The sequence below is a fragment of the Coloeus monedula genome (assembly GCF_965178545.1).
Source record: "Coloeus monedula genome assembly, chromosome: 12".
NCBI lineage: Eukaryota > Metazoa > Chordata > Aves > Passeriformes > Corvidae > Coloeus > Coloeus monedula.
The window spans coordinates 12799504-12815211 of NC_138792.1; the positions used below are offsets into that span (position 1 = coordinate 12799504).

Genomic DNA, 15708 nt, shown 5'->3' on the forward strand with positions numbered 1-15708 from the left:
TTCATTCTGCAGAGCCTAATGACAGAATATGGAAACATGAGGTTTTTTGAATTAAAGACAGATGAGCACTGAGCAGAGCGCATGACAGAGAAGATAGATCTTTAGGGATCCCAAGGGGAATAATGAGAAATAGAAAGGAGACTGCTTTTCACCATGTTTAAGCCTCATTTCCTGTGATGGCAATTTTTTGCCACTCAATATTTATGTTTATTTAGACAACACACACACACACAGAGCATACTCAACATCAAATCCTGAGCAGCCTCACAGCACACTGAGCAAGGCTTAGACAGAGAAGAACTATTCATGTTCCCTGAGCCGCAGTGCCAGGCAGCAGCACACTCATTGCTCCCTCCTGACTGCACGCCACTGGGGTGGCAGAGCACAGCAGAAGGCAGCAACTGCACCTCAGGGCACACACACACACACAGCACCTTTGGGCTCCAGCCGGGGAGCAACAGAATGTGTCTTTACTCTCCTCCACACCAGTAACTGCAGTCCAGCTGGATACCAGTTGGATGGGGTTAAGCATACCCAGTCCAGCAGCCTGGGGATCCTGCAATGTATTATCCTGCCCTCTCAACCTAGATATCTGGTGAGATCTCAGTGCCTAATGGACATGTTCCTCCCCAAAGACTAAAGCACTAAAAATAAATAATATGACTTGCTTTCATTTGGGGGCTGGATTTTAAAGGGCAGGAGGGTTGATTTGATTTTTTTTTTTTTTTTTTTTTTTTTTTGCCTTGTCCCTTTCCAATGTTAAAAGACAAAACCTACATAATATGCTAAAAAACTGTCATCCAAAGAGCCATCTCATTGTTGCTTGTATACAACAGCAGACACGGTGGGAATCTCGTGCTCCTTTTTCTTCTTGGGATCCACAATGTGGCTGTATCGTTCCCCTCGGTGACATTCCAGGTAGGGGCCCCAGTTTGCTGCAGGCCGGCAGCAGCTGACAATGCGCTGGAAAGCAAAACCAAAACATATTTAATGTCTTACTTTAATCCAAGCTACTTTTAAAATTCAGTAAAATTATAGCTCTAGATATGCACTGCAGCTCAACAAATGGCAAATCACCAAAGTTGTTTAAAATCATTCCAGATATATTTGGGGTCAGTGGGTTCTGGACATGGAAGTCAAAGAACAGGAAAAGCTGTGACCAACACAACTGTTTGGGGAAGCTCACCAAGAGCAGAATATCTCAGATCTGTCACTTGCTTGTTTCTGTGAGCAATGTGAGGCAAAACTCCAGAAAATTATATCGGGATAGAAAGCAATAGAAATTCTTCAGAGAATTTAAAGGAGCTGGAACAGCCACAGAACTGATGAAAAAATCACTCTTGAATGGTGTGTGTGCACTCCCAGAGGATTAGACTTTTTCTTCTTATCATAACATGGTAGGGTAGATGCACCTTTGATGCAACTACCAAAGATAATGTTTTGGTCTAAAAATCCAGTTGAAAAACATGTCAAAATAGTAAATGTGTTGGAGAAGAAAGCACAAGTGGTCCTGATAATACCAAAGAAATTAATATTTGAGGCTATGACAGTGGGTTTTTTGCCCTTACCTGAACAAGATTTCCTTCAGCTTTAACTATTTTTACAATAGCAACAATGGGAATCCAGATGACGCAGAAGATGATCATGCACCAGCCAACAGCAGTTCCCCAGGTTGGGTATAACACTGAGCCATAACTGGGACGTGAAAATGTGACCAAAGACCAGACCAAAATAGTCTGGAAAAAATGGCAAAAACAATAAGAGAGAAAAGCAGGTTTCCAGCAACGTTAAATTTGCACTGTTTCCAAGCTGGTTTAATAAAAAGAAGGGCTGTCTACAAGTTCTGTACAGTTCCATCTTGCTTTCTGACTCTGAGAACAGTCATGCAGATTTGGTGTTCAGTCACCACCGAACAGCAAGACTGAAGGGCAGGACTGAAAAATGACACTGAGATGCACCTTAACACTAAGTATAAGCATAAGATTTTAAGAGAACCCAGAGATCAAGTTATGTTGGATAATACATATGTTGCTGGCTGGGCCCAGTACCTTTCTCTATATGTTTTATGTGTTCCTGTGTTCCACTACTTACAGGAATACAGGAACAAATCTAAGATTAGAAATTGCAAATATTGCTTTGAAAATCTGATAGTTTTAGCAGCATTTTCTAAACTATAGTCTGGAGAGATTACAGGTAATGTGCTGGCCAGAGTGACTTGCCACTGTTCCTGGACTGGGGATGTTAATAAATTCTGTCACAGTAACATAATCCAACCATCTACACTCACAATTAGTAAGTACAGGAGTAACAAAAACCAGACATGCAACAGGACATTAAAAGGTCTCAGACAGGAGAACAGCAGAACATCTGACCCAAAAATGGGATTTCCCTCAAAAGGTTTTCAAACCAATCTCTGTCTAAAATTAAGATAATCCAACTGCCAAGACAGAGGATCTAGTTGCTCTATGTTAGTCCTTGGGAGTGTAGACCCAGCTCACTAGTAACTGATCTCAAGCTCCAGCCTGTCCTGGAGAGGATCAAAGGAGGAGGGAATGTATCAGAAAGCAGAGACAGCCCATAGTTCACTTCACTGGCACAGCTATGCCCCATTTTTATACACAGAGCCTGGGCAGTCAACCCTGAATCTTCACGTGGAAACCTCTTCAATATTAAATTACTGAGTTCTGTCACACTAACACAATCCAGTCATGTGCACTCACCATTAACAGCACAGGAGTGATGAAAAACCAGCACATTCTCCACCACAGCCAGAATAAACAGCTCTTCTTTCCAATCATCATTTCAATGTCTTCAATGAACCTGTTTCCTCCTGTTGGAAGACAATTATGCGGCTCACTGTAAAGCAGGTGCCTCCCTTGCATGTGGGCATACTCAAAAGTGATCAAAGAAAGGCAATGATCAAGGAAAGTTTCTCCAGTTCAGCATTAATTATTAAAGCTTTTATTATTATATTATTATTCAGACAATTAAGTTATAAATTCTTTATTGCACTAATTAGTATTTAATATCCCTGGCACTGCTCAAGGCCAGGCTGGGTGGGGTTTTGAGAAACCTGGTCTAGTGGAAGGTGTCCGTGCCCCTGGCAGGGGGTTGGAATGGGATGATCTTTAAAGTCCCTTCCACCCAAAACCATGCTGTAACTCTGTGATATACACTGTTCCTGGGATTGCTTAGTTTATTTATGTATTTTCAATGGAAATAATTTACCATAAATGTAGATGATGCCTATTATCTCCAGGACAGCTGCAATAAGGATTCCCCATCCAGCACAGAAGTGATCTATTAGGTTAACCCAGTAAATTCCTGCCTGCAGAACAAACATTAAAGGTTAAAATTTGAGTAGTAACATACTTATGCAAAAATATAAGATGCCTTTGTTCAAGACAATTTAACTAATCACAACTCTGAGTTTTTAAGTTCACAGTTCTCCAGGTCAAGTAAAGATTTGTGAATATTATTTTCTTTAAATCCCTCTATGTAAAGTTGAAAAGCACATCTAGCAAAATACTATAGATGCTAAAACCAAGATCTATGTATATGCAGAGCATATATAAACAGCTGAGAGCAAGATTTAAATTTGGAGCTTACAGGAATAAAGTTGGTGCTGAAGTCCTTACACTGAGCTACAGCAGTAGCTATACCAGTTATCAGTTCTGGGATGCTTCTATCCTCCTACAAGCACAACTTCTCCATGGGGTTAAGCTCAGCTTTAAACACAAGCATGCAATAGCAAGATCACAGAGCAGGAAACAATCTCTGAGCCATTTCACAGTCTTGTGTACTAAGTCCCTTGCAAGCTTCCCCCCCATCCTGTTTCATGACTTACGTACTTTGCTTGACCATACAACTGACTACTCACCACAATTACCTCCTTCACATTCGCAGTCTAATTACACACATAAATCTGCATTTCTAGATGGAGTAATTGCAGTAAACCTTTATAGCCTTAAAAGCAATTGCCTCAAGAAATTTTATACAGTATACTTAAAGTTCCTTTTCTGTATGACTATTTTTATATATATACACACACAGGAGAAGTAACCATGCAATCTACAGATGCTCATGAGCTAATGTTTCTATTTGTTTTTATTACATGAGTAGGCCATTTCTCAATTCCTGTCCTGTTTGGTAGCGAGTTCTGAACAAAAAGATCCCATCAGCATTTATTAGCAGTACCCACTGTGCCGCGGACATGTTGTATGCATGTACTTGTGATTACACAAATAAATTGCTGAACTGAGGAATGATAAATCAGTCTGATAGTTCACAGGCTTTGTACAGGCCTTCTATTTAAAAGCATGTCTCAGTTCAATAATCACAGAAAATCTTAGGTTCTTCAAGCTTCCCCCTGGGAATTTTTTACTCGTGTGTCCAGGCACACTGTCAAAATTCAAGAGTCTCTAAGACTGATCCACACAGACAGGAACAGTTGGAAAGGGTATTTTGATTTGAGTTCATCACTTGCAGCATAACTAAACTCACTACCAAAAAATCTTAATTTCTTACCTGAGTAACACAGATAAGCCCGAGAAAAAAGAGCAGTGTACACAGACCCAGGGTTACAGGGATTCTTAATTTTTTCATCACTTTGGGATATATATCTTGAATGGTGGTTGTAAGTGTTTCTGCAAAGGAAGAAGTAGGGAGTTTGAGCAGCACAGTTAAGAAAGGCAATAGTCATTTGAAAAGCCATGAGTCACTTAAAACCCCACTGACCTATGGTGGCAAACTGGGAGTCAAGGCCCAGGAGCAGAAGCATGAAGAAAAATAAGAAGGACCACAGAGGAGAAACTGGTAACTTGGAGAGAGCCTCTGGGTAGGCTACAAAGGCCAGATCAAACCCTGAAATGCAGTGAAAAGAATGATGTTATTGTCATGCCTTGGTCAATGCAAGTCCCAATACCAACAGCGTGACCATCAGCCTACCTGAATCCACGACCTCTGAGACAGGTCTCTCAGACACAAATGCCATATGTCCCAGGATGGAGAATATTGCAAACCCAGCAAATATGCTGGTGACACAGTTGGTTACACAAACTAGAATGGCATCTGAGTAGCAGTTGTTGTGGAACTTGTTGTATGAAGACAAAGCAACAAGCCCGCCCCATGCCACAGACAGGGAGTAAAATATCTGGGTAGCTGCATCTTTCCAAACCTACCAAAAATAAGAACATGAGAATTACTGTATTACTTGCAGTACTTATCATAAACATTTAAGTCTTCCCTCCACTAAAGCCCAAGGGTATTTTTTTTTTCATTCAGCCTGAATATCTAATTTATTTCATATAAATTTTAGGGAAAATAGAATATAGCATCCTGGTGACCTTGCAGTCTCAATCACAAATAATATCTCCATGATCTGCAAAGGTCACATCCCAAGCATGTTGCCGAATACTTAAATCTTACTGGGCTAGCCCTGAAGAAGAGATTCAGTTTGTTCACATAGGTGGGTTGTTGAGATATGAATCTTGGCACAGAGACAACAAATAAGGACAACCAGGGCTGGCTGCAGGAGTGAGAATTTCCACGTACCCTCCCACTTGTGTGACCCAGACAAACCACTTCTGCCTCTGATGCAGCCCCTCAATTAGTGCTAAGCACTCACATAAGTACCACAAATAAATATCACAACTAACTCTTGCTTTTGATAAAACTGAAATAATATTGGCATAAGCCAGAACAAAATAAGTCCCAGCTTTCTTTGCACAAGGTACCCTTCCTGGTCCACCTAATTACCCAAGCTAATTTCCCAGGCAAGGCACAGCCTGAATTTCAAACTCAGGGATCCCTTCAGCCTTCTGATAAAGTCCCTTAAAATTATCAGCAAGAACTTTCTCAGCAGGTCTTGCTAAGATGAAATTCCAGCATGACCCCCAAGAACTGTTTAGAGGCAATAGCACAGTTGTCATCATTGGTATGGCAGGGAGAGGGAAGAAGGTGACTATCTTTCAGTTTGAGAGTAGCTGGAATAGGGGCTTGGACTTTTTACACAACCAGCTGCTAATGCAAAATACAGGGCAGGACATGAAGCACCTGACTGAATAAAAAAGAAGCAAGCCCACAGAACCACAGAAGTGTGTCACACTTCTTGGGCTGATGCTACTTCTCACCTCTGCCTCCATCAGCTTCGTGATGTTGGACTGTCTCCCAATGTAGTATTCAATGCCATCCAAAGCACCTTCCAGGGTGGCACCTCGCACCAGCAAGATGAGCAGGATGACATATGGGAAGAGTGCAGTAAAGTAGACAACCTGCAGAAAGATGGGCAGGGACACACATTAGGCGTGAGGGGATCCATAGACCTCCATGCAGGAAGACTGGACAGGCTTTAGGCTAAGATCTGCCAGAACAAAGGAAAAACAGGCAGCCAGGGAAGTGAACACATGCCAACCACCAAACCATCTGGCTTAGCCAGTTCTGGAGCTGCATTCCAGCAGAAGCAAAAAGCCCAAGCGACATATCCACATTTCAGATAGCACTTGACCAGTTTCAGAAATGCATTTTTCTAACATGATTTACTGCTGTAGCGAGGCCTGCACTCAGCTGGTCCAGATGTCTCTTCCTCTCTTCCTAGCTAGTGCTTCTAGCAACTGCAAACTGAAAGCCAGGAAAAACTAGGTAACCAGGGTGGAATTATTTCCTGGTGAGCTTCCTGCTACTTCCCCCCCCCCCCCCCCGCCCCGGCAAAAAAAAGCCAAAACAAAACCAAAAAAAATTTTTAAGTCACTGTTCTAGAAGCTTTCTTTACTGGGAACAAGTACTTTTAGGTTCTCTCAACACCACAGACCTAGTCTGTTGTTGTTTGATCTAGCACAGTAGGACCGAAGCCAGCGGTAGAGTTATTGTCGCACTGGCTATGTTCAGCAATACTCTGGTTTCTTGAGTCTTAGCTTCAGTGTTACGCAGACAGGTAATTGACCCAGTACTGCTGGTTCCACCAAGCCAGAGCACTGCACCATCATGTGATGAGTCTGACATTTCTGAAGATCTCCTTCATGTTTGGATGCCTAGAATAGACAATTCTCACTGCTTTTCATCTGTCTTGTTCCTGCCCAGCTAGATTCTTCCAAGCCTTACCTTATTCTCCAAAGAGGATTGCCTTTGTGCGAGAAATGAAGTGACAACAGGAAGAGCCAACTGCCGGGAACCCAAAGAACATGAGATTAAGAGGAGCCATACAGCCAAATAACTGAGGCTGGGAAAGCACAGATGCTCCACCCCAAAGCACTGAAACAAGGGCAGAAAGCTCAAACTAGAAAGCAAAACAGGAGGAGACGTCACACTGAGCAGAGGAAGGCAGGCAGCAAGGAACCACAGAAAGGCACAATGACAGAAGGAAAGGTGGGGGAAAAAATCTGTGCAGAAAAGGTGAAAGAACAAAGGCAACTGAGGCTGAAGAACTAAATGATGGCGATGCAACATGAAGGCGAGAAAAGAGTATGAGGAGGAAGGAATAAAATCAAGAAAAGGGTCTCAGGTGAGGAAGGATGAAATTCAGCCTGCCTGAAGTCAGCCTAGCCCAAGAAAAACTCCAGAAAACCATGCTGCAGCATGTGGAAATGGAAGCTCAGCAGAGACAGATTCTGAAAACAAGCATCTAAGTACCTTGTCCCTAAAAATTGTTTCAACTCTTGGGAACAAACAACATTTCACAATCTGGCAGGAACCTGCACACACACATCTGTTCACAGGACCTGACCTGTATTGTCCAAACATCTCAACCAGACTGGAAGTGCAAAATAATCTCACTAGGTGTTCCCAGGGCGTGTGCCCATGTGTGCCATCACATGCACAGTTCCATCACACAGCCCAGGTTAACTGCCAAAACTCAGCTGGAATCACCGGCACAACAGCAAAATCCCAAAATACAGGGCAGCCTGGTAGAGTTGAGGCCTAGGTGTTACATAATGACTGTAATCAGCACCTTACTCTTATTTTATGTAACAGTTATGAAGCTGAGGAGCAGAAGTGAAGCCAAATGCTGAGCCCAGCAGAGGCGGGTGTGTTAGGACTGCATCCTACCTTGTGCTAAACTTCTCTGCGTCCAACTAACGTTGGAAGGGCAGAATCAGGCCAAAAATCATCTCCTTGCTCTTCCTAACATACCTTTCCCGAGGATTTTATTCCTTTAAACAGTGCAGCTCCAACAATCATCCAGGACAAGAGGAGGCAGAGAGCCAGGTACCACACAATCCTGCCGGTCTCGTCCAGCCCACTCGAGCGCTGAAGAGCCACTTTGCTGAAAGCACACAATGCTCCCATGAGGAAAGGTGACAGCAGCATACACACACCTCCTCTTCAGCTACTTCTCAGGAAAAAGTGAGCTGGTGTGTGGTGCTATTACAAGACTCTGCAGCCTCTTCCAAGAGTATGCAGTTGGAATTGCATGATTGGCATTGAAAAGCTGTATATTTAACTGTATTTTTCCCCTCTTTTTGAAGCCTACCAGCTCTCATCTCTCCATACATCTCCCATAAGGCCCACCTCAGATATTATGTGTTAATCATGAAATTCTGACAGCAAGAGAAGAGCCCATAAGAATCAGTTTCCAGGAACCCAGGGAGCATGAGGCAAATTGAGACCATGAGGCTATAAAGAAACAGCAATTTCACAACAGGCCCAGATTCAGAATAAGGTGAATATATTTTATACAGTAACTCCTGAGAAAAACGAAAGTATATGCTATAGGTAAAGATGCTAAGTAGTGCCTGCCAGGACTCCAGAGAAGAGGACTTCTTTAAATTGGAGTATTTTTCAGTTGGTTAAAGGTTGACTCACTTGCTTCTCTTTCTATACATAATAATCTTTTATAAAGGCCAAACTTATCAATTAAAGTTTAAGTCCCCTCTCTAGTGATTTGCATGCCCATGTCCCTTGACTACATTTTTTCTGGACTGCAAGATAAGACAAAAATAAAAGGTACATCCAAAACCACAATACATAAAAAGGTATTTTTAGTAATTCCTTTAAAGTATTTACTTACTTCCAATATTGCTCACTGGGAAATTGCACCGGTTTGTAGCTTATGGTGCCATTTATACACGTGAGATTGTTGCTTGTGATGAACGAGTAGTTTGCATGAATGCTTTCCCCACGCAAGGTTGCGTTGCAGTCACTTACTGAAATAAAGAAAAAGGAATCAATAACACTGGGATGACTATTATTAAAAAAAAACCCAAAAAACCACAGACTATTACAGCAAATGTTTCCTAAGCAATTACAGCTTCAGTTTGCCTGCTAACAATATTTAGAAACAAACCTGAAATGTCACTTGCAGCTGTGACTTCACTACTTGACTGTAAATCAAAACACCAAGAATCTGGTGTGTTCACCACGTTTTACTTATCCTCAAGGATACTTGTAAAAATCAGAACCAAGCACAGTTAAAATTGTAGCCTTGGTTACTTTATGAAAACCTTTGTCCCACACCAAGGTGACACATGGATCATCTAGTATCTGGTATTCATCTTATTGTGGCAAAGGGGTTATTAGAGTGCTTTAAATATTTTCCTTTGAGCAGGGTGGGAGGAATGGAAACAGGGGTTGGGAATTTTTGGCTAGAACATACAATAAGGAACACCTTATCAGCATACATATCAGCATTTACTGCAAAATCTTGTTGAAGCCTATTTCAGGACAGCTTCTTCAGTCCAGTTTTGTATTCCTCCAGCACTTACAAATTATGGACTGAAATATTTTTTGTTTTGCCAATAAGTAATCATCAACTTTTTGTTACATAAAGCATCTTAGAAGAGATTTTCAGATATATGGTTGAGATACATTTACATTAATACTGTAAACAATGTAATCCGTTCTGATCTTGTCCTTGTTATTTTAATAATCACCGGTTACCTGGCAAGACATTTCCAGCTGCTAACTGGCAATTACCTCACCAACCTCACCTTTTGCCTTAAACTGGTCTGATATGGCAACTGGTGAGATAACAAGTGTTGGCCTTACATCTGCCACCAAACGCAACAATAATGTGGAGGTATGTTATAAAGTTAATGAAGTGTGAAACCAGTGCTCAGTGGTGCTCAGGATTACCATAGCCACAGGGAAGGCAAGGGGTAATGAAAAAACCTCGATAAAAACTGCAGTAGCTTGTCTCATGGGAGGAAGGTATTTTTTTTGCCACGAAGCCTGATGAAATGGGAATGCAGTATTTCCAGGGACTGTATGTACTAGAAAAAAGCTGAGGTTTTAAAGGAGAAAAAAAAGGATCCAATAAGGTGATTTCAGCCCAATTCTCTGTAGATTTCCCAAGCACCCAGAACCGGCAGGGAAGTGGATAAGCATCACTCCTGTGTGTTCAGATGCAAAACTGAAGGAAGGACTTTTGAAGACACACGTAGCTGTCTTGCTCCTAAACCTTCACCCAGAAAACAGTACAATTACCAAAACCAGTTATATTAAACTCTATCTGGTAAATATGGTACCTATTCGTGTCTTGCTGCAGAATTCATCTGCCCAGGAAAAGCAGTCTGACCATGGCAGCACTTTTTGAAATGAGGCAAATAAGTAGTAGAGTGCATAAGCAATGATAACGTTGTAGTAGATAGTCACAAATGTTGAGATGATGACCATTGTGATGCCCACTCCTAGGAAAGAGAAAAACACAATGTCTTAACCATCCCAAACTCAAAAAAACCCCACCCAACAACAACAAAAACCCCAGCAAATCAAATAGCCTTCACTTGAGTTTTAAAAGGCTACTTGGGAAGAAGTTGGTTTTTGTTTGGTTTTAAAATATTTTTAACAGCAAACAAACAGTGAAATCTTAAACCCATTAAATGACGGATGTGATCCAAACTGACCCTCTCAAACATGGTTTTGAAACAGAATTTGAATCAGGCCCATAGAAAAATTGGACTATTTGCAAAGTCTAAAGGAGAAATTCAGTATTTTGTTATCTCCCAGTTCAGAGGGAAACTTAGTAAAATAAAACAAACTGTACTAGGACTGCCCAAGCCATTTTAAAGATTCCACTGTAATTAATGCTTTTAACTACAGTAAATCTGTGCCAGTATTACTGTTCTCCCCCTTGTTAAAATGAGTTTTGTTCTGTGAGTTTGGGAAAGCCTGACAAACTGTACCAATCATCTTAGAAATGATATTTAAGTTTCTGTCTTCAGAGACAAATAAAAGATATGCTGTGCTTAAAGACTTTTGCTTTAAAAATAAACACACTGCTTTCATGAAAGGTTTTTGTGCTGCGGAACAGAGACTGGCAAAAAGAGTAAATGTTGGGGCAACCAGTTTCTGTAGGTGACAAGCAAAATTCTTGTTACATCAGAAAGAAACTTCCTTGTTCCTACACTAACTCCTCTGGTAGATTAAGACAAACAAAACCATTGCATAGTCCTTTACACCCATGGCACAGCACCAGGATGTACAGGAGTGAGTAAAGCACATGGTTAATTGTTTCCAAACAAATCTCCCTATGAAATGCAAACCCTCACAGAGACAAACGACCACTACAGAGTGCAACGATTTCTCTTATCTCAAGAGGCACCTCACTTTACAAAGCCAGAGTCTAGGCTATTTTATCACACCAGCAGATGACTCCCAAGACAGCTGCTGGATGATTGTGCACAGTATTGCACTGAACACCCAGACCCGTGTGTCTGTGCCAGCACTGGCAGCCAAATACAGAATTGGTCCATCCAACACATAACTGCCTTGCAAGCTACACTGGATGTGAAGCAAAGGAACAGTGATAAAGTCAACTTCTAGAATTTATTTTCTATCTGTTGCACACAGAACACCAGTTGTTTTACTGAGGTTTTCCCCTCACACAGCAAAACAGGGTTATTTCCTTCCGCCTGGACAGCTAGAGTGAGGGTGATGTGCTGCTTAATACTGGGAGAATCATTGATAAAACCTTTCATAACCAAGAACCTTTCTGGGGAAATCTTTAATCAACATCTGTTTATTAACTGAATCATGAGGAAGTATGTACCTGGGAGCATAACAGTGACCCTGTAAAATTGGGAACAGTTGCTACATGGTTATCAGTGTCTCAGAATTAGTAACTTCATGAAGAAATTATTAATTCACAACAGTTTATTACTGGAATAAAAAAGATCTAAGGAAACATAACAAAACCAACCTTGAAACAATGGTAGTATTCTCCAGATGGAAACTGGCCCTAGACTGGCAAACTGCCCAAGGGAACATTCCATGAAAAATAAGGGTAAGCCAGCTAATGCCAACATCAGGGTGTAGGGGATTAGAAAAGCACCTGAGAGAAGGAGGCAAAAAATGGGGGAAAAAACACAATCACACACACAGAGAAAACAATGCATCTTTCAGCATTCACCACAGTTTTATCACATTTTATACCCCCCCTTTCCCCCTGATCAAATACCCCACTGTAGGGACTTTTTTTTCAAAATAGAGAGATTTGTTTCTAAATCCTGTTTTCTGTAAGACTAAGTAGTACCTGTAAGGAAGAGACACAGACTGTCAGAACTGCTGATTTAAAAAGAATGGCTTCTCTTATAGAAAGTAAATTATTTTTACAAATTCTATTGAAGATGTGCTCTAATACAAGCAGGAACACTGCTCAGCTGTAGGTACCACCAGCCTTGTCCACTTTCTATTAAATCTTCCAGCTTTTAATTTAAAGAGGAACAGAACCATTCCTTTGTGTACTTAGCTGTGTTAAGCAGCTAGTGGACATCAAAGCATGAAAACTATTTTCTATGGGTGGCCAAGTCCTGTGTCAAACAACATCTCAGGATGGCTCTTGTTCAAGTCCATTTAAAAGTGCATGTTAACCTGATATCAATGAGTGCCCTGTTATGTGAAAGGGACTAACACTTTTGTGTGTGCACAGAAGACAGGGAAAGCAAGAGCACGTTTCATAAACACAACCCAATATCCCTGCAGGAATCTGTTCTCATCGTGTTCAGTGAATTTCAAGCAATCAAGGACCCAGTTCTGCAAGGAACTGCAAATACCTGATGCAATTTCAGGAAGCAAATTGTCCCAGAGAATTAACTGGATTACTCCTGTGTTTCGAAACAAGGATGTAACAATTGTCTTTATCAATCATGGGCAAGGGGCAGCACAAATGTGCTTTAAATGCAAAGTTTCTGCTGCAGCAGATAAGAAAAAAGATCTAGTCCAAGGGCCGATGCCACAACTTATTTGTTTTCACAATTTTCTTCAACAAAACTGTAAGTAATGCAAACCAGTCAAGCTCGCGCCAATAAAACTTCTGTACTGAGAATGCCTCCTTATGTTCCATGTGCAGCTGTGTGGGCTGTGCTGCATTTACAGTCCCGAATTTGACTTCAAAGACTGCTAGGCAGAGAAAATAGGTACATATAAGTATGTTCTCTGCAGTTACTATTTACACTCTCTTTAATTACCAGTGGTAACCTGGCAAGTAGATAAAGCTCTGTAATACAAGCCAGGGAAGCCAGTGCCTCCACTTGGCTTTGCCACTAGTTCATTGTGTGAGCAGGTAGAGGCTCTCTCCCTCACACTTCCCAAGTATCCGATCTGGGTGATTATTAAGCTGGGATAATTATGCCACCTTAGATTGTTTACATGGAAAAACAGAAGTGCAGAGGGTATTCAACTGTTCTCTATAAACATATCCTGACATATAAACTTACCAGGAGGTAAGCACTGGGGAGGGAGAATAGCTATTTAGACAAGTAGAGGATATTGGCATGTTGGTTGTGAGTAAATAAGAAGAGTTCTGGAATTCTCAGGTACAAATTTGCAATTAAAACTAAATACAATTTCCCCTCTCAGTTGGTACCTAAAAAGCACATAGATGCCTCTTACTCCCCTTTCCCATGAGTGGGCTCTCATCCAGCTTTGACAGAACATGCCCAACCTCAGAGCTGGCCCTTGGAGCTTGTCTTCCTCTCTCCTCAGGATAGCAAGGTGTGCCCACCCAACCCTGCCATTCAAGCACAGGTACCTCCTCCATTCTGGTAGGTGAGGTAGGGAAAGCGCCAGACGTTGCCCAGGCCCACAGCATAGCCCACCATGGACAGCAGGTAATCGCCTTTGTTTGACCAGTTGCCACGCTCTGAGTTCTCATCGCTGTCACTGGAGTGGGCATCTTTCTCATTTGTCAAATTGAAGTCCTTGGAAGAGAAGAGGGAAGGCTTGTGATCACCCACCAGGCAAGCAAGGCAGTCTTATCCTCATTTCTCTGTCCAGAGACGCACCTTGACATGGCTGGGCAGCTGGACAGGGTGGGCATAACCAGCTGGGCTGCCAGTCCAGCTGATCCCTGGCAGGACAGCACAGATTTGTGAGAGAGGGTACCACCAGCGAGCCCAAACACCTCCACAGACAGTTTTGCCCTACTCCTGCCTTAGTCCTTTGTGCTGTCAGCTCCTGGGGGCAGCTCCAGGATACTCCCCTATTCTGCCCCTGCACATGCCCAGATGCCCCCATACTTGTTCAGATGTTTACATCAGCACATACTTGTATGCCCACTTTAAAAAGCACCTGTCCTAGTGTCTTTCACACATGCCCAGGTGCTCATCCCACTTTACCTGTCTGGATCTCACCTGCCCAGACAACTTCATATCTGCCCACAGCTGCCGACGTACCTGCACCCTGCTTGCCCGAGTTCCTCTATGCCCACCTGGGCACCTCCACAACCCACCTGCTTAGGTGCATCCACACTTGCCTACATTCTCGCACACCTGCCCGGGTGCCTCTGGCCAGCCTCCCCCCCGCCTCCTCACCTTCTTCTTCCCGCAGGACAGAAAGCCGGGCAGGCTGAGCATTCCCATCTCTGCCGCCGCAGCCGCTCCGCTCTGCCCGCGCCGGACGCCGCCCGGTCCTTTATCGGACCGGCTGCCGCCCGCCCCTCGCCGCCCTGCCGGGAACCGCGGCCCCTGGGCTGCCCCACGGCTCGGGTGCGGCCGCCTCCCGCCCCCGGCGCAGCCCCTCGCAGCCCGCCCCACGCCAGCCCCAAAGCCGCTTCCCTACCGCACCCCGCCCGCTGACCCTCCTCCGGCCCCGCGCCCACTTCCTCGGGAACACCTACCTGCCTAGCCCTGCCCGGCCACCTGCCCACTTCCCCTCCTAAACACCCCCTGCCCTCCACACGCCTTCGCTACTCGCCTTATCCCGACCCACTTCCCCTGCCACGAACCCGCCTGGGCTCGCTCCCCCAGTCCGGGCTCTTCAGCCCTCGTTGTATCCCTGCCTGGCCGCCTCTCTGTCACTCGCCTTCCCTTCTAGCATGTCGCCCCACTCCTACCCCTCTCCCTCCTCTTCCAGTACCTACCCACACACTCTCCTCCTTGTCTTCTATCTCCAGGCTGACAGCTCCCCATCAAACACTGACCCTCACCTGAGCAGCTGACCTCACTACTCCCTGTGCCTCCCCACAGAGCCACTGCCTGTCTGCCTCACCTATGTTCACCGGCCAGAGACCCTGCTCCACCCCTACCTGCTCCACTCTCATTCTTTCTTAACCTGCTCCATGCTGGAGTCCAGGCTCAAGAGACGCAGGAAAGCAAAGGGCACAAGGGGGTTAAACACCATGGAAATTTCAGCTTCTGAACACATCTTTCAGGTACACAGAAATGGCAGGTCATAAAAGCAAAGTCATCTCCAGAGGAGGAATTTGAGCAGAAGGACTTATGGACTTTTCTAAAGCACTCCCCTGCTTCAACCACCAACGTGGCTGTGACATCCCAC

General features: G+C 43.5%; 1 protein-coding gene across 1 annotated transcript; it reads right to left on the minus strand.

The window, feature by feature from the left end:
* Positions 1-813: 813 nt before the first annotated feature.
* SLC6A14 (solute carrier family 6 member 14) lies at positions 814-14792 on the minus strand (the record flags this gene model as incomplete). Its single annotated transcript, XM_082289310.1, has 14 exons — positions 814-963; positions 1569-1736; positions 2721-2830; positions 3229-3328; positions 4528-4646; positions 4738-4863; positions 4948-5176; positions 6132-6272; positions 8128-8260; positions 9005-9140; positions 10461-10622; positions 12134-12265; positions 13964-14132; positions 14745-14792. 14 exons carry the CDS (start codon positions 14790-14792, stop codon positions 814-816), a joined length of 1923 nt encoding a protein of 640 aa, XP_082145436.1.
* Between the last annotated feature and the right edge of the window lie 916 nt (positions 14793-15708).